At 42.7% G+C, this 19,047-nt stretch overlaps 1 protein-coding gene across 2 annotated transcripts; it reads right to left on the bottom strand.

Moving 5' to 3' along the window:
- Positions 1–355: 355 nt before the first annotated feature.
- On the bottom strand, positions 356–17,459 carry LOC121645418 (annexin A2-like). Of its 2 annotated transcripts, none has more exons than XM_041993862.1 (13): positions 17,329–17,459; positions 11,370–11,430; positions 8,371–8,464; positions 8,005–8,099; positions 7,129–7,242; positions 6,640–6,730; positions 4,948–5,027; positions 4,805–4,864; positions 4,608–4,701; positions 4,058–4,153; positions 1,467–1,525; positions 1,243–1,365; positions 356–503 (listed from the first exon to the last, which is right to left on the bottom strand). In XM_041993862.1, the coding sequence occupies exons 2-13, from the start codon at positions 11,418–11,420 to the stop codon at positions 444–446; spliced, it is 1,017 nt and encodes a 338-aa protein (XP_041849796.1). In that variant the 5' UTR covers positions 11,421–11,430; positions 17,329–17,459; the 3' UTR covers positions 356–443. The 2 variants fall into 2 exon arrangements, with proteins under 2 accessions (XP_041849796.1, XP_041849804.1); XM_041993870.1 differs by lacking the exon at positions 17,329–17,459 and adding an exon at positions 14,994–15,487.
- Between the last annotated feature and the right edge of the window lie 1,588 nt (positions 17,460–19,047).

Here is a 19,047-nt window from a genome sequence, read left to right as displayed (position 1 = left end):
ATTATTATTATTATTAATAATAATAACAATAAAATCTATTATCATTAATAAAATTATTATTATTATTATTATTAATAATAATAATAACAATAATAATAAAATCTATTATCATTAATAAAATTATTATTATTATTATTATTGTATAGCTGTAATTAGTTTCTTTCCCTCAAACATCACATTGTTTGTCAAATATGATTCAGTTATGCAGACTTGTTGTTTGTTTTACTGGTTTCTGACTGTTTTTATCGCTCTGTGATTCGTCCTTCAGGTCCTGCTTCTCACAGACTTTCCGGCCTGTTCAGTAAACGTGTCTCTGCTGCCCCCTACCGTTCATCACCACAAACACACACACAAACAGGTTTTAGTCTTTATTCCAGCATGTGAAGCTGATCAGTCACATGATGACGGCTGCTTCAGCCCAGCGGCCTTCTGGGAAACGGCCTTCAGTCGTCTCCTCCACACAGACTGAGCAGAGCCTTCTGGTAGTCTCCTTTAGTGTGTTCCTGAGACCAAGACAGAGGAAATCCATCAGAAACAACTCGCACTTGAAAGCAGGTCGGAAAAGTTCATCCATGATAGAAAACTTCCTCCGATTCATTCAGAAAAATATTAATCAGTATTTATGCAGCTTTTGTTCTGAATATTTTATTTCTATTATTAGATAATTAGAGAAGAATAGAACTGATTATCAACAGTTTAAAATGGCAGCTGAGAGCAGCCGAACCTGGAATTAATTCTGATGCTCCTCATTTTTATCATGATTTCTACGGAGCTAGAACAGGGACATGGGTTTGGTAACTCATATCTCCATATTTGGAGAAATCAGATTAACTATGGATTAATTCTGCAAGTCAGTTTTACTAGAATAAAACATTTGTCCCAGACACCTGAAACTGATCAGCTCATGTGAGGCAGAGGAAATGACAGGATGATAAATCATTATCTCAGACTAATTCTGGTCTTTTCTTTTGTTTTTTGTTTTTTTGTTTGTTTGTTTTTTATCAATGAGCCAGTAAAATGAATTAAATTCAAAATTAAATTAAATTTTTTAATTTAAATTTTACAGGAAATTATAAAATAAATATATGATTTTATGCTTTTGTCTGAATTTAATAAATACTACATATTATTAAATATTTAAGTTATATTTCCTTAGTATTTTTTTCCAGGTTAAAATGTTAATTTTCTATTTGTGTGGTGCATTCACTGTCTCAGCCTGTGTGGGACGTTTCAGTGACTCACAGCGATGGTCTGGTACAGCGATCTCTTGTGCTGTCTCTTGAACTCCGTCCTGATCTTCATCAGGTCCACTTCACAGCGAGACACCATGATCCTGGTCACCACCTTCTCTTTGGCGCCTTTACTCTGAGGAAAACACAAATGGCGTCATGATGGACGACAGGAAATGACGACGCAGGAGGGAGAGCAGGTGTTCAGCACAGGTACATAAGACTCAGCATGTTTACCTTCATGGCATCATTAAGTCTGTTGGCGAAGTACAGCTGCTTGTTCTCGAAGCACTCCACTGAGAAGAAAACAGACGGACGGTCAGTTCACCTGCTGTGATGTCATCACCACCTGTCCTGTCTCTGTGATGTCATCACCACCTGTCCTGTCTCTGTGATGTCATCACCACCTGTCCTGTCTCTGTGATGTCATCACCACCTGTCCTGTCTCTATGATGTCATCACCACCTGTCCTGTCTCTGTGATGTCATCACCACCTGTCCTGTCTCTGTGATGTCATCACCACCTGTCCTGTCTCTATGATGTCATCACCACCTGTCCTGTCTCTGTGATGTCATCACCACCTGTCCTGTCTCTGTGATGTCATCACCACCTGTTCTGTCTCTGTGATGTCATCACCACCTGTCCTGTCTCTATGATGTCATCACCACCTGTCCTGTCTCTGTGATGTCATCACCACCTGTCCTGTCTCTGTGATGTCATCACCACCTGTCCTGTCTCTGTGATGTCATCACCACCTGTCCTGTCTCTATGATGTCATCACCACCTGTCCTGTCTCTGTGATGTCATCACCACCTGTCCTGTCTCTGTGATGTCATCACCACCTATCCTATCACATCATTGATTTTGGCTTCTGAAGTCAGGTGTTGGTGCAACAGTTCAACCGGCAACCAGCTCTGCTCTGATTGCTTGGTGAGAAACTCGACAGGACCTTTGATTGGACAGTTAATTACTCACATCCACGTTAGATGAGTCATAAACAAGTTCTTACCATTTTCCAGAAAACAAAAATCCTACTTTAAAATAAAGCGGAAAGGTAAAAAAAAAATAATGAACTCATTCATTCCTCTACGCTGCGTCCGACAGCATGAGAACCGACGTCACTGCGCAGGGGATTCTGGAACGTAAACAACACGCCGGCGCCATTTTCTGAGGCCACACAGAAAAACCTGACCATTGCAGATCGATAAGTATTTAAACGATAGTAAAGCTGAAAGTTAGAAATGAACTAAATGTGCGCTACAGGGACAAGCTTCTTCCCGAGGCGAGGAGACACTATACGGATTATGATCCATTTGAAACGTCGGCTAGAGAGAGGACCCGAGACCCCGACGCCTTACCTCCTCTGACTTTTCCTGACATTTTTCTGTATCTGGTCTGTGGTCTGTGAGCACCTTTACTGAGGCTCAGGTTAGAAATTTTAAGTCTTTGAAGGCTGATGTACAGTTTACAGACCCTCTATCTGTCAGTCGACCTGATGTAATGTAACAGGGAGCATTATGAGGCTTTGCCAGGCTTCATTCACAGGCAGTGACAAAAGTAGCTCTAAAAGTCCTCCTTCTGGCTGGGTTACATCCAGTTTCTCAGAATAACTCTGAGTGCTGTTGGGTCCCATTCATTCATCGCACGATGTTTGAACTAGCCTTCCTTAGCCTGCTAGCTAGCTTTGTCGACTGCTCTGTTACACACAAACACGGACCAAATTAAGCACATCATCATCTCAGTAAGCAAAATGTTCACGCTTACCAGAAGGAAAATGATTTGAGCACACTTTCAACCAGCTTGGGATATCAGAAAATTCATGTCCACGCGTCTCACGGTGGACATCCACGGCATCCACCTCCATCATGTTACTTCAGACACAAAACTCAATGTGCAATTTATTGTGCCTGTCGATTGTGTGCAGTGCAAACCACGAGTGGCCTCCAACAATGGCTATTTTTCCTGTCAGCCACAGGGGCGAGTGTTGTGACGTTATGTTCACATGCCCTATTAAAGGTCACAGTGAAGCTGGAACCAGTCCATCGCAGGGCAACACAGCGAGACAAACAACCAGTCGCTCCTAGTGAGCAAATAATCTATCATGCATGTCTTTGGACGGTGGAAGGAAGCCGGAGAACCCAGAGAGAACCCACGCATACACGGGGAGAACATGCAAACTCCACACAGAAAGACCACCGGCCCCCAGGTTCAAACTTCCCCCCAGGCGAGGATCGAACCAGTGACCTTCTTCCCGTGAGGCTGCAGTGCTAACCACCATAAGTGCAGCCCAATTAAAGAACTATTTAAAAGAGATGATTTCAAAATAATAAAAAATGTGTATATAAAATAATATTATAATGTAATATACTGAGTTATCCCCTTAATGCCTTAATTTATTACAATTATTAAAAAAACTAAAATAAATACGGTAAAAAATGGGGAAAAAAACAAATAGAAAAAAGACTGGACTAAACTAAATACAATTAAATGTTAGATAAATTAATAATAACAAACAAATGATAGTAAATAACATGGAAATATATTAATAATAGCAAATTAAAAATAAATAAACAAAATAAATTAGATAATAAGAAATAAGATTCTAAAAAAGGCCAGAGGCAGTTTGAGGCTAAATTGTGACAATAAGCTGGAAAAGTGATTAATAGTCTTAAAGTCTTTTTCAATTTTTTAATCTAACCAAGTCTCTTAAAGTTTTCCACATTTTTTAAAGTAAACTCAGGATCCTGATCAAAGATAAATCCAGAAAAAAGTTCATCTTTCTGTGATCTGTCGATGCTGCTGAGGATGAGGATGCTTGCTGGACGTACCGAGGGTGAGGAAGGACCTCTCCAGATCTCCCTTTACCTCCTTTCTGATGCTCTCCTTTATGTCATACGGACTGTAGCTCTTATACCTCTCAAAGACTGAAAACACAAAAAGACACTAAATGAACGTAGTAACGTGAGTTGTGTTTATGTTGTACTCAAACATTTCTACTAATGATAACTGCAAGTGGTTGAGTTATATTCCTTATTATATATTCCTTTTTTATTAAGACCTAATAAAAGACACTAAATGAAAAAAAAACAACAGAACTGAACAAATTAGAAATTTTGCCCTGAGGCATTAAAACAATCTTACAAATAAATATAATAAAACAAAAACATTTCATTTAAATAATAAATTAAAACATATTCAGAGAACAGAAAATGTTTTAAACAAGAAAGACTGAAATCACTTTTAAAGAAACCTATGAAAATAAAATGTAAATAAATATGTAAATACATTTACTGTGAAACTGCTTTAAGGGCTGAAATGTTGTGATTATTATTAATAATTCAGGATTTTTGTCAGGGGCTTGGGATTGAGTTAGTTTACCTTTCTGCAGGTGGGGGACACTCCTCTGGGACATGATGGAGATCCAGGTCACCACGTCGGTTCCCTTCCTCTTAACCCCAGCTTCATACAGCAACTGATGGGTTTACACAGGAGGACATAACAACTATATATTGGTTGGTTCGGTTACATCGTGATCCACGTTTTGTTTCTAAAATCAAACATTTGTTCTGACTCACTCTGGCATCGTCATCAATCTTCTGATAGTCCACGACATTGGAGGGTTCGTCTCTCTTTGTCTGTGGATCAGATAAGATTTTCAGGAATTCGAGAGTAAACTGTTGCTATGTTTGTCATATAATCCTGGAACTAGACCCAGTACCTGAACCAGAGCCAGCAGCAGCTTAGCGAAGTCTCCTGACGTGTCTCCTGCGATGTCTTTCTCCAGCTCCTTCTTAAACACTGGAGACACAAAGAAATCACACCACGATGTAGCTCGCGTTAGCTAACGCTGAAGCTCCTGATTGACTAGACACAAAACTTCAAACAAACTTCATTTTTTTTACCTACACAAATTATATATCAGTACATAAGCATGTTCTCTTTCTTTCATCAGTGTGACCATCATGATGCTGGGCCCTTACGTTCTCTGTCAAATCCTCCAGGGTGCCTCTCCTGCTGGCGCCATTCACTTACTGTCTATTTTTCCTCAGATTTTTCCTCAACTCGTGAGGTGAGGAGTGTTTTCAGTTACATCTGTACGTTCGACAGACCCTACTTCCACTCACGGTTCAAGAATTTTTGACGCGACTTTCTGTTTGTGAAAAGCAACTATTTGTTTGAGGGGTGCGCCAAGCCCTAAATCAACTTCAAGCTGCGACTCTCTTTGTTTTCAAGTGACTCGGCGCGCAACGAATGGCTCTATCGTCATAGCAATGCTGACTAGCAGGCCCTGTCGTCATAGCAACATTAACAAGCAGGCTCTGTTGTTTGTGAAACATTAGAATCACACACACACTCCCCAGGAATATCTTCAGGAATTTTCTAGTTTTACTATTATTCTCTTGTTGGTTCGGAGCCCATCCAATGACAAGATTTTACATCATGTTATATCTGGGCTACGGCCACAAATTCCAACAAATAACTAACGTGACCATAAGTTAACCCTTTAAGACCAAAGGAGCTGGGTTAATTATCTTGTTCCCATAAATTTGATGTCTGATTAAAGCACTACATTCACAGTTAGCATGCTAGCTGCAGCAGTAAAACGTTCTGGGTTGTGAATAAAACCAGTTATTGTTTTAATGTCGTCTGACAAAGATTTCTGTTTTTAAGAACCCGATGAGAAAAAAACAAGACAGAAACCATTGTGATGAAAAATCTGTTTCATTTTTGTTACGACCCGACTCAGGGGTATGGAAGGGCGCAACAAAGAACACGGCGTGGACAGATGTTACTTCAAAATAAAAGCGCATTTATTTACAACTCCCGTGATAAGTGATGTAAAACAAAAGATGAGCTGGGGTTAGCGGACCTGCAGAAAGAAACAAACCAAAACCTATACCAAACACTCACCGAGTGCACACAAAGACACAACCGCAACTCGGTGAGGAAATTAAAACCAAACAAAAGCAGCAGACCCATAAACTAAAGTGACCGTCGTCACAACACAAAAAAACGCTAACCTAGCCCAGCACTAAAACAACCACAAAGTAAACTTAACTCAACTAAACACTTAAAGCACCCATTGTGAAAGGAGGTGGTCGCGACACACACACACCCAGTGCACAACATGAGGGGGAGAGCGGCCGAAGCCATTCTGGCATCTCCCCCTCCAGACCTGCCTCGGCTGCAGCCTTTTCAGCCTGAGCTTCCCCGTAGGCTGCAGCCTGACTGGTCCAGAGGGGTGCCAGTCACACAGGGGCGGGGACAAAGGCGCTGGCCTTAGCCACTCAGGGCAGCGCTCTGCCCCCCCTAATCAACACACAAACGACCACAGCTGTCTATGACAAGCAGGGCCGTAACAATTTTCTTGATTTATAAAACTGAGTTCCCAGAAACCTCTGACACTCACTGTCTTTGTACACCTTTTTGATCTCCGTCAGCTCTTCGTTGTTTCTGGAGCAGACCAACTCGATGAGAGTCTCCTCGTCGGTTCCCAGCCCCTGCACTCAAACACCAACAAATTTACTCACTGATGACTGATCCATGACAAGTCCACATGTTTAACACTGATCCTGCAGAGTTTCAGGCTAACCTTTCTCACATATTAGAGGTTGTCCTCACTGAAATCAACATTCGTATTTTATTCCACCCTGACTGCATTAAAAAGCTAAATATCAATTTTTTCCATTTTCATCCTGAGCACAAAACTGGAAAACAGATAACAGTTCATTATCTGATGTTTCATTTAGGAAACTAAACAGGAACAACTGAAGACTTTTTAAATGTTTAATTTCAGATAAAATCCTAACATCCTGATGGCAGATGGACCTGTAACGTCTTGTCCCTGTCAGTTTGATCAAGCACCACCTGCTGGTCGCCCTGCAGACATGTGACTGACCTTCATGGAGGCTTTCAGCTCGGAGGCGTCGTATTGGGTGGTGTTCTTCATCAGACCCAACATCAGAGCCTCCAGAGAGCCTGACAGCGCCCCCTTCAGGGCAGCGCTCAGATCCTGAAGACAGGTTCAGATTTAAATACATACAAACATAAAAAATACAGCATTAATTATCAGTTTGCTAAATCAACTGTGGGAAAATATAACTCAGATTTTTTATTTCTCAATATTATTAATCATCTGTTTATTCAGCCAGAAAGAACCAAGTTTATTAGCATTAGAGACAAACCTGATTCAGGCTGACCAGTTTGTTTAGAATTTAATTATTTAGACATTTCCATTTCTTAGAACATTAAATTTGTTTCTCCATCCTTTAGTTGAGTGATTCTCAACCATGGGGGCCATGGTCCATGCTTGAGCCATTATGCACCACCTGGAGGGCGGTCAAGATTCAATGCAATCTCTTGGTTTCCTTAGATAGGCTGTTTAATATGAATTGGCTTGTATGAATTCAGATTTAATGACAATGAATTGGCGCCAATTGATTTGTCTGTAAAGAGTTGAGATGACGTTGTTTTGGCAAAATACAAATAAAGCTGAACTGAATTTAATTTAATAAGCAGAAGAAGACGTTCAGCTAGCCACTAGCTGCTAGCCTGTGGCGAAAGTTATGGAGTTGGGTTTAAAACAAAAGTATGAAGACAAACTTGTTCCAAAGCCCCTAAAATAGAAACTTTTTTTGCTGAACTACAATCCAACTCATTAGGTACAGTTTTATAGAGCACAGAACGGAGTGTCAGCTAATGTTCTCCATCACTGAAGTTGCACCTAGAAACCAAACATCTAACACTTGTGGGAAAACTGGTGAAGATCTTTAACCTTTTTGGAGATTCGTTCATATTCAAAGGCAATCTCTCTGCGCTGGTCACAGCTCCGTCTGGTCAGGATGTCGATGATGGTCTGTTCGTCTACTCCTGCAGATAAAACACAGCTGGTTTTACCTGCAGCTCATCCCACTTACACCAGTTTCTGATTAACAGCTGCTTCAGTTGGAGGAAAAAATGAGAATTTATTAAAAATCAAACTGCCAAAAATTCTTAGACGTGAACATTTGCTGGAGGGATTTTTTAAAAAGTCCATAAACTGAGAGGTTGTGTCCTTTTGGGGAGAAAATGCTAAATAAAAAGTTAGGTTGCAGCTGTAAAGGCAGTGAAGTGGAGGGAGTGTTGTTTCCTGGACACTAACCTTTAGTTTTAATGGCAGTATCGATCCTGGCAGCATCCTTGACTGGGTCGAAGTCTCGTACCGGCACCACGGTGGGGTATTTGGGCTCCGGTTCCTACGGAGAAGCTAAAGGTTAGTTAAGAATCTGATGCTGCAAAGCTGCCAGTGAAAACAAAACTCAGTTTTATTTCTGCTTTTCAGTTCTGACTCATTAACTTGTGTTTGTTCTGCTGGTGAAAGCAGAGGTTCTGGATATCATGTGGGTCACTGCAGAAGATAAACTGGGCTGATTGTCGGGTTCAATACACCCGACTTCAAGCTCAAACTCTGAACTCTCGTTCAACCAGTTTATCAGCTCCCTGATGTCCACCCAAAGTTTACAACACCAGTAAAACATGGCGGATGCTTCCAGAGCTCCCTCTGTGTAAACTTGGATCATCGTTCACAGATTAACGCTGCAGCAGAAACAGTCCTGATGGTTTATACAAGCAAGAGTTATAAGGTGCGTTTCCATTACCCCTAGAATTGCGCATAAGCGAATTATTGCAACAACAAACAGTAATGGAAACACCTACATTTCGAAAAAACTCTCAAATATGGTTAAAAAGTTTTTTACGCTCTCATGAGGAGGTTTTTCAGACGTGTTGATATAGAAGTATATCGCAAAAGTGTAATGGAAACACTTTTCTCGCATTTACGCTTCACCGGACGTGACGTAGCGGGTCACGTGACCAGTTTGTTTCAAATAGAGATGGTGCAGTCTGAGTAGACGCAGGAGGAGATGGAAAGTTTTTTACAAATAATTAAAGAAAAAATATAATCGTCATCCTTGATAGCAAAAAACAGCGAAATGCAAGAGTTTTACAAAGATTTAGACATCTCTATCCTCCTCAAAGCGGAGTCTCACGGGACGAGATTTTACGAGAATAAAGGCTAATGTGCTAAACACCACTCAATGGAAACACCTGCAAATCGCAATTGCACTTTATCGAAATGTCAGAAATATCGATTTTATTTTGCGAAATACTGTAATGGAAACGCGGCTATAGTCACAAAAACATTGACGTAAAGCTTAAATCTAAATGTGTTTATTCGTTATGTGTAAGAATAAATAAGAGATACACTCATCGTCCACCTTATCAGGTCCACCTGTTCACTTAACACAAATATCTAACAAGGCCAATCACACGGCAGCATGTGGTCATGTAGACGTGGTGAAAACAACCTGCTGAAGTTCAAACTGAGCATCAGAATGAGGAAGAAAGGGGATTTAAGAGACTTTGAATGTGGCATGGTTGTTGGTCTGAGTATTTACTGGGATTTTCACCCAAAACCATCTCCAGGGTTTCCAGAGATGGTCTGAAGAAGAGAAAATATACATGGCTCCATCCTGCCTTGGATCAACGCTTCAGGCTGCTGCTGGTGTAATGGTGGGGGGAGATTTTCTTGGCCCACTTTGGGCCCCTTAGTACCAACGTGGCCTGGTTTAACCAGCACAGCCTACCTGAGTATTGTTGCTGACCATGTCCATCCCTTTATGACCACAGTGGAGCATCTTCTGATGCTACTTCCAGCAGGATAATGCACCATGTCACAAAGCTCAGATCATCTCCACCTGCTTTCTAGAACATGACGATGAGTTCACTGGACTCCAACGACCTCCACAGCCACCAGATCTCAGTCCAGTAGAGCAGCTTTGGGATGTGGTGGAACGGGAGATTCTCATCATGGATGCAGCCGACAAACCTGCAGCAACTGTGTGATGCTGTCATGTTAATATGGAGAAAACCTCTGAGGAAGGTTTCCACCACCTGCTTCATCTATCACACCAGGATTAAAAAGGTCCGACCCGGTACTAGAAGGTGGACCTGATGAAGAGGATGACCCGGTACTAGAAGGTGGTCCTGATGAAGAGGACGACACAGTACTAGACGGTGGACCTGATGAAGAGGATGACCCGGTACTAGAAGGTGGTCCTGATGAAGAGGATGACCCAGTACTAGAAGGTGGTCCTGATGAAGAGGACGACACAGTACTAGACGGTGGACCTGATGAAGAGGATAACCCGGTACTAGAAGGTGGTCCTGATGAAGAGGATAACCCGGTACTAGAAGGTGGTCCTGATGAAGAGGATAACCCGGTACTAGAAGGTGGTCCTGATGAAGAGGACGACACAGTACTAGACGGTGGACCTGATGAAGAGGATGACCCGGTACTAGAAGGTGGTCCTGATGAAGAGGACGACACAGTACTAGACGGTGGACCTGATGAAGAGGATGACCCGGTACTAGAAGGTGGTCCTGATGAAGAGGACGACACAGTACTAGACGGTGGACCTGATGAAGAGGATGACCCGGTACTAGACGGTGGACCTGATGAAGAGGATGACCCGGTACTAGAAGGTGGTCCTGATGAAGAGGATAACCCGGTACTAGAAGGTGGTCCTGATGAAGAGGACGACACAGTACTAGACGGTGGACCTGATGAAGAGGATGACCCGGTACTAGAAGGTGGTCCTGATGAAGAGGATGACCCAGTACTAGAAGGTGGTCCTGATGAAGAGGATAACCCGGTACTAGATGGCGGACCTGATGAAGAGGACGACCCGGTACTTGAGGACGACCCAGTACTAGACGGTGGACCCGATGAAGAGGACGACCCGGTACTACACGGTGGACCCGATGAAGAGGATGACCCGGTACTAGAAGGTGGTCCTGATGAAGAGGATAACCCGGTACTAGATGGCGGACCTGATGAAGAGGACGACCCGGTACTTGAGGACGACCCAGTACTAGAAGGCGGACCTGATGAAGAGGACGACCCGCTACAAGAAGCTGGACCTGCTAAAGAGGACAACCCGGTACTAGAAGGTGGTCCCAATGAAGAGGACGACCCGGTACTAGAAGGTGGACCTGATGAAGAGGATGGTAATTCTCTGTAGTCGTCTTCATCTAGCTACTGCTCAGATTGTTCAGATTAAATCATCTTGAGTGTAAACAACGAATCATATCTGGACTCACCCCGCCGTACGACAGCGTCAGCTGACCCAGAAACTCAGACACCAGCGCCATGATGGTTCACCTGAAACACACAGAACTGTCTGAACAGAAGTTTTCCTCAGTAATCAGCTGGTTGTTGAGTTTTATAACATGTCTCAAGCTCAGCTGATAATGTTCTAAACTTGTCTTCAGTGTCCTCCGTTTTAATCAGAGAAACTTCATCATGTCTCCATCATGTCTCTATCATGTCCCAGTCCTTTCTCCATCATGACTCTATCATGTCCCAGTCTTTTCTCTGTCATGTCTCCAACATGTCTCCATCATTTCTCTATTATTTCCCAGTCTTTTCTCCATCATGTCTCTATCATGTCCCAGTCTTTTCTCCATCATGTCTCCATCATGTCTATCATGTCCCAGTCTTTTCTCCATCATGTCTCTATCATGTCCCAGTCTTTTCTGTCATGTCTCCATCATGTCTCCAACATGTCTCCATCTTATTCTCTATCGTGTCCCAGTCTTTTCTCTGTCATGTCTCCATCATGTCTCCATCCTGACTTTATCATGCCCCAGTCTTTCCTCCATCATGTCTCCAACATATCTCCATCATGTCTCTATCATGTCCCAGTCTTTTCTCCAGCATGTCTCCATCCTGACTTTATCATGTCCCAGTCTTTTCTCCATCATGTCTCGATCATGTCTCTATCATAACTATATCATGTCCCAGTCTTTTCTCTGTCATGTCTCCATCATGTCTCCATCATGACTCTATCACGTCCCAGTCTTTTCTCCAACATGTCTCTATCATTACTCTATCATGTCCCAGTCTTTTCTCTGTCATGTCTCCATCATGACTCTATCATGTCCCAGTCTTTTCTCAATCATGTCTCCATCATAATAATAATAATAATAATGCATTTTATTTCTTGGCGCCTTTCAAACACCCAAGGTCACCGTACACAAAAAGAAAAAATAAATAAAAAGACAATAAAAATATAAATTACATAAGAGTTAAAAGAGATAACGGACATTGATTTAAAAATTACACAAAACAGTCAGTATACATGGGTTATAGGGAGTATGCCAGTTTAAACAGGTGGGTTTTGAGTGCAGATGTGAATGATGGAAGGGAGATGATGTTCCTAATCTCGGATGGAAGTGAGTTCCAGAGCTGGGGAGCGACTGAAGGCTCTGCTCCCCATGGTAGAGAGACGGGCAGAGGGAACAGTAAGGTCAACGGAGGAGGATGACCTGAGAGCACGGGAGGGAGTGGCAATATGGAGGAGATCAGACAGATAAGGAGGGGCCAGATGGTGAATACCTTTGAAAGTGAGGACCAGTAACTTATAGTTAATTCTGTATTTTATTGGGAGCCAGTGGAGTTGTTGAAGGACAGGGGAAATATGTTGAAAGGAAGAGGTGCGAGTCAGGATACGAGCAGCAGAGTTCTGGAGAAGCTGCAGTTTCTGAAGTGATTTATTGGGAAGACCGAAGAGGAGTGAGTTACAGTAGTCGATGCGGGATGTGACAAGACTATGGATAAGGATTGCAGCAGCATGTGGAGTGAGTGAAGAGCGTAGACGATTGATATTACGAAGGTGGAAGTAGGCAGACCAAGTAATGCTATTGATGTGGGCTTGAAATGATAGGGTGCTGTCGAGAATGACGCTGAGACTCTTGACCTGAGGGGAGGGGAAAATGGTAGAACTGTCAATGTTGATGGAGAAACTGTGAGACTTGGTTAGAGTGGAGGCCGACAAGTAGAACTTCAGTTTTACTGCTGTTGAGTTTGAGAAAATTGGAGGAGAACCATGCTTTAATTTCCTGGAGGCAGTCGGAGAGAGAGGAAGGAGGAAGAGAGGAGTATGGTTTGGAGGAGATGTAGAGCTGGGTGTCGTCTGCATAGGAATGGAAGTTGATATTATGTTTACGGAAAATGTAGCCAAGGGGGAGAAGATATGTGATGAACAGAAGAGGGCCCAAGACTGATCCCTGGGGTACACTGGCCGAAACAGGGAGTGACTCTGAAGTGTGGGTCTTGAGTTGAATAAACTGTGTGCGGTTAGAGAGATAGGAGGAGAACCAAGTGAGAGGAGTATGAGAAACACCGAGGGTTGCCAGTCTATTGAGGAGGATGCTGTGTGAGATGGTGTCAAATGCTGCACTGAGATCTAAGAGGATGAGGATTGTGAGAAGACCGGAGTCAGCTGCCATCAGCTTGTCGTTGGTGATTTTTAACAGAGCAGATTCTGTGCTGTGAAAAGGACGGAAGCCAGACTGGAATTGTTCGTAAAGGTTATTGTTAGTGAGGTGTTTGTGGAGCTGAGAGGCGACAACCTTTTCCAGAATTTTGGAGAGAAAGGGAAGATTAGAAATGGGATGAAGGTTATTGAAGTCAGATGGATCAGCACCAGGTTTTTTGATGATCGGAGTGACAGCAGCAGTCTTGAAGGCTAGTGGAACATATCCGGTGTTGAGGGAGGAATGAATGACGGCAGTGATGTGAGGAACCAATGAAGGGAGACAAGCTTTGACTAGGACTGTAGGGAGAGGGTCGAGCAGGCAGGTGGAAGGTTTGGATTTCTGAATCAGTTCAGAAACATCAGATGGGGATGGAAGAGTGAAATCTGAGAACGGGTGTGGGATAGAAAGAAATGGAGGTAGAGGGTCTGTGATGGAGACAGCAGCTCCTACAGTGGCATGTCTCTATCATTACTCCTTCATGTCCCAGTCTTTTCTCCATCATGTCTCCATCATGACTCTATCATGTCCCAGTCTTTCCTCCATCATGTCTCCATCATGACTCTATCATGTCCCAGTCTTTCCTCCATCATGTCTCCATCATGACTCTATCATGTCCCAGTCTTTTCTCCATTATATCTCCCTCATGTCTCCATCATGACTCTATCATGTCCCAGTCTTTCCTCCATCATGTCTCCATCATGTCTCTATCGTTACTCTATCATGTTCCAGTCTTTTCTCCCTCATGTCTCCATCATGACTCTATCATGTCCCAGTCTTTTCTTTAACATGTCTCCATCATGACTTTATCATACCCCAGTCTTTCCTCCATCATGTCTCCAACATGTCTCCATCATTTCTCTATTATTTCCCAGTCTTTTCTCCATCATGTCTCTATCATGTCCCAGTCTTTTCTCCATCATGTCTCCATCATGTCTATCATGTCCCAGTCTTTTCTCCATCATGTCTCCATCATGTCCCAGTCATGTCACCATTATGTCTTGGTCATGTCTTCTTGTCGCAGACATGTCTCCATCATGTCCCCCTTATGTTTCTATCATGTCCCCATCATGTCTCTATCATGTGTCTAACATGTCCTGTTGATTGACTTTCATCCAGCCTGGCTTTGTTCTGACTCACTGGGACATCTTCAGGTCTTTTAAGTTCTGGAGACAGTTTTGTTATCAGTTTGAGGACTTTGTGGTTCTTCAGACCTGTCCCTGGACAGGTCCTGTAGAAACTCCAAGAAGACGGCTCAGATAAAGGATCATTCTGCAGGATTAGACTGGATTTCAGACCGTTGGAATATAATATTGGATTTTACTTTTGCATACGAGAGAACATGTGCGAGCTTCTAGTTTTTCCTGAAGTGAATGCAACACGCTTCCGTCATACATGACCACTCACCTCTCATCAACAGCTTTCCAACACGGAGTGAAATGATCTGAACAGATCTGAGTAGTGGCTCTGATCCTTCAGGAGACACCGGAGTGTCCTTCATTAATGAAAAGAGACTCTGTCCCAGAATTCCTTACAGCTGTGGACTATGCTGATCCAGGTGTCGATCAGTAAATCTGAGGACAGCTGGTGTAAGCAGCTGTGACATGTTTGACTATTTAATCCCCAACATGGGTCTTACTGATATGATCAATAGTGTCAGTGGAACTGTGTGATCAGACTTGATGAGATGAGGATTTATTGATTTGTAGAGCTGAGAGCCACTGTGAGGAGTTCCTGACATAACAGGAGGTAGTTTTTCCGACTGGACTCCTGGTTTTCCTGTGGCTCAGATAGTTAAAAACTTCATGGAGAGCAAACAGTGAGAGCCTGATCTGGTTCAAACTGAAGACGCAGACGGGAAGGTGGGGTGGGATGAACCCAATGACTCCGGGATTCAGTCAGATCGGATTGGATCAGCCTGGAAACGCTGCATTTCCTCTGAAAACACCCGAACAATGGCCTTCAGCCTGCAGAGGACTGCAAACTCTCCTATTCTGGAGGTGTGTTTGATTTATGGAGCAGGATGTGCCAGAGGAGGGGGGCGGGTGTGGGTGTGCAGGAGGGGCAGCAGATAAGGATTATTGATCCTGATCTGAACACATCTTCAGGAATGTGTTGCGTAACATCAGAGTGATTAAAGTTGTAAAAAGTTGTAGCTGGAAAGCTTCCTCCACCTTTGACCGTCTTACAAAACCACAGCAGGAAATGTGAGGGGGTGGGGTGGGGGTTTATCACTTAGCAACCGCTGGTACAAACAGACCCAGAGCGAAGCGTCAGTCCGACTGGCAGGATCCAAACTCCTGGCGTAAGACATTTAGAGGTGTGTCTATATCTTGATGTGCAGCAGTCAGTTATCTGAACTCCTGATGAAGTCACACATTAACTTCTGCTGGACGACATCCCCCTGTACAGGGTTCAGCACAAGGTCCTACAGTCCAGCAGATGTTTGCAGACATGGAGAAGCAGTAATGCTAACATGTAGCATAGCTACATGACAAGGAAAAACTCAGCTAAAAGACTCCACCAAGCATCCAAACCAAACACAGTTCAGGCCCCAGCAGATATATGGGAATGTAGAAACCAGGAGAGCAGCTCTGTCAGTGTTACAGCTTCTGCTAGTTTCTCCACACAAACAAGAGTCACATGACAGCAGAGACTCTGCTGGCTCCAGAGACGTCTGTCTCACCACGGTGGGACAGAAACAAATCATCTTACTTTTGCTGTTTGGTGAAAGACTACTCATTTCTAGGGTTACTTTACTCATTTCTAGGGTTACTTTACTCATTTCTAGGGTTACTTTACTCATTTCTAGGGTTACTTTACTCATTTCTAGGGTTACTTTACTCATTCCTGGGATTACTTTAGCCATTTGGAAATGAACTGAGCTGCTATTCTCTGGTTTTCACTCAGTGTGGTGTTCTTGCAGGAGGAGACAACATTTACATTTTCTACTGTGTTCCAGGTGAATTTGCTCTGACACAATAACACTTCTCTTCATTCTGAAACTTCTTTAGTAATCTCATATGTCTCAGCTTTGCTGTAGAGAACAGAATTATACATACAGGCCTGCTAGTTGTGAAGGTATTTAGTTTATCGTATACCGAGGAGAAAGGAAATGAAGCTACAGTCTTATTTAATTTATATATTAGAAAAGATAAAACAATAATATTGTATACTAAGAAAAAAGTATGACTGTACTCATCTGCAGAAGTCAAATATTGTATGAAATTGTGGAAATGTGTTTGATTTTTTATTTTATGCATCAGAGGGTAATTTTGTTTTTCTATTTTTCTGCCACCTCACATAGAAAAGAGTTCATGATAAATAATATGTAAAACTGTGAGGTGATAAAACAATGAAAGAAGCTGTTTGCAGTGCTGATGGATGAAGTAAAGCTCAAGTTATTTAGAGAAAAATAAATCAAAAATAAATCAGAACATCTAATTCCAGCGTCCCTGCACATCCTCCATGTTGCTCTGACTTCAAATGGAGTTTTTGTGGCTAAAAACACACAGATCTGCAGTTACTAAAACGTCTGCTGATAACCATTCAATTTTTGATAATTCAAACTTTTTCTTGCAGCTCCATCCAGCAAACCTCACACTACAAGCCTGTGGTTGGTGGTCAGTCAACAGTTCCCCTGATTTTGAATTTCTCAAGGTTAAAAGGACCGGATTCCTTCCAGTTTAAGTTCAGTTCTGAGCAGTGTCTGAAATCTGAGCAGCAGCGTGACGGTTCTTACCTTCAGAGAAGCAGCAGCAGCTCCGTTGTGATCCAGAGCAGACCAGGGTGTGGTGTTTATAGACCAGCTGACTCACACACATGCATGACTCAGAGTAGCAGACTTTAACACATCAGCCTCAGCACTGGACAGAAATTCCTCAGTGAGGCTCAGAAGGTAGTGCCAAGGTCAGAGGAAACCCTGGCTTCTGATTGGCTAACTGGAAGGACTCAAGTCAAGGTAGCCATGGAGACTCCTGTAGAAGCTTGGTATTTAGATGTTAGACATAAACCTGGTCCCACAGCTAAGAGAAGGTGTTCACATGTTCACGCAGAAGATCTGGTTGGCCAGTTTTGCTTGTTTGGTCAAACAGGGAACACAGAATCCGTTCGTCCTTTATGTTTAGCATTAGCCCCTCCGTTACACCGGGTGTGTGTGTGCCACATTATGGCTGCGCTGCTGCTATTCGTGGCTGTTTTAGTCAACAGTTTGGTTTCCACCGGCTGCGCCGCAGCTCGTATCAGAAGCATGCCAGAAGCACAATGTCGCGGCAAAATTTATGCCGAGTCTTTCCGACTTCATCCTTCATATGCGGAACTCAGAATTCGTGTTTCAAACTCGGAATTTGTTCATCCTTCATGTCTGAAGAATTTGTTTTTGAAACTTGGATCCTCTTTGTCCTTCATGTTAGAAACAAAGACTTTGTGTGTGGACATGTCCCCGCCCGACATGTCCAGACCCACAGAGAGAACTGCACATGAATGCACCTGCTGGATTCAATAAACAACTGTTGATTGAGCTCCTGGAAGGCTGCAGCTTTTCTGACCGAAGACGTAGGCCAGCTTTGTACACGCCAGCATCCCAACTAATAAACAGTCTCATTGTTTGAAACTCAGAACGTGTTCATCGTCAGTGTTCGAAACACAGGATTCGTTACTTCATGTTTAAAATTCAGAATCTGTTTGTCCTTCATATTCAGATCTCCGAATTTGTCTTTAAGTCTCAGAATCTGTTTTCCTGTTTTCAAAACTACTTTAAGAACTGTTCAAAACCTGAGAATTCGATTCCGAGTTTGGAATCGGATTCTCAGGTTTTAAACGTTTTGTTCAGGGCTCACTAACACGTACAGACACTTGTGGTTAACATATTTAATATATTGTATAAATTATTTTTAAAATAATAGTATTAAGTAAACATGAACTTTTAATTCTGTTTTTGCATCAATAACGTGACATTTTGTGTTGCTGTTCGTTGTCTGAAGTAACTCTGGGCCAGTTGTTGAAAAATTTGGGAATTCCATTTTTCAGGACGGTGGATCACATAATCCAGCTTACTTTTATTCTGGTTGTTCACAGCAACATTGGATTGTTTCACCCTGATCCAGAATCCCATTTTTCAGGTTCACCAAATCTGGATTTCCAGCATTTAAAACAATGTGAAGAGCAGCAGGTAGAAGAGCCGGAGTGAGTTATTTAACTTCCACTTTGCAACAACACACAGCCTTCGTGAACATCCACTTCTATGTATAATTGTATGACTTCCCTGCACTGCCACAACAAATATAAAACTCATCCGTTAACAACTACATTGTGGATATTCTGGAAATGTCTTCACGAAGGCGCCATGTCCCTCTCTGTGACTGTTAATTATGCACCGGAGCCCCGTGTTGAGGAACTGGACCAACCTCCGGCATCAGAATGAGAGACGTAAAAGTTAGCATACACCAATTTAACCACTTTA

The sequence above is a fragment of the Melanotaenia boesemani genome, chromosome 1, assembly GCF_017639745.1.
Source record: "Melanotaenia boesemani isolate fMelBoe1 chromosome 1, fMelBoe1.pri, whole genome shotgun sequence".
Classification (NCBI taxonomy): Eukaryota; Metazoa; Chordata; class Actinopteri; order Atheriniformes; family Melanotaeniidae; genus Melanotaenia; species Melanotaenia boesemani.
This window is presented reverse-complemented; position numbering and strand designations above follow the sequence as displayed.

Bases quoted from the DNA above. Each gene is read 5' to 3' on its own strand.
- LOC121645418 (XM_041993862.1), bottom strand. From the start codon at position 11,420: ATGGCGCTGGTGTCTGAGTTTCTGGGTCAGCTGACGCTGTCGTACGGC. The intron at 8,100-8,370 runs GTTAGTGTCCAG...TTTTATCTGCAG, and splicing joins TACTGCCATTAAAACTAAAG to GAGTAGACGAACAGACCATC. The intron at 504-1,242 runs GTGAGTCACTGA...TCTTGGTCTCAG, and splicing joins CGCTGTACCAGACCATCGCT to GAACACACTAAAGGAGACTA.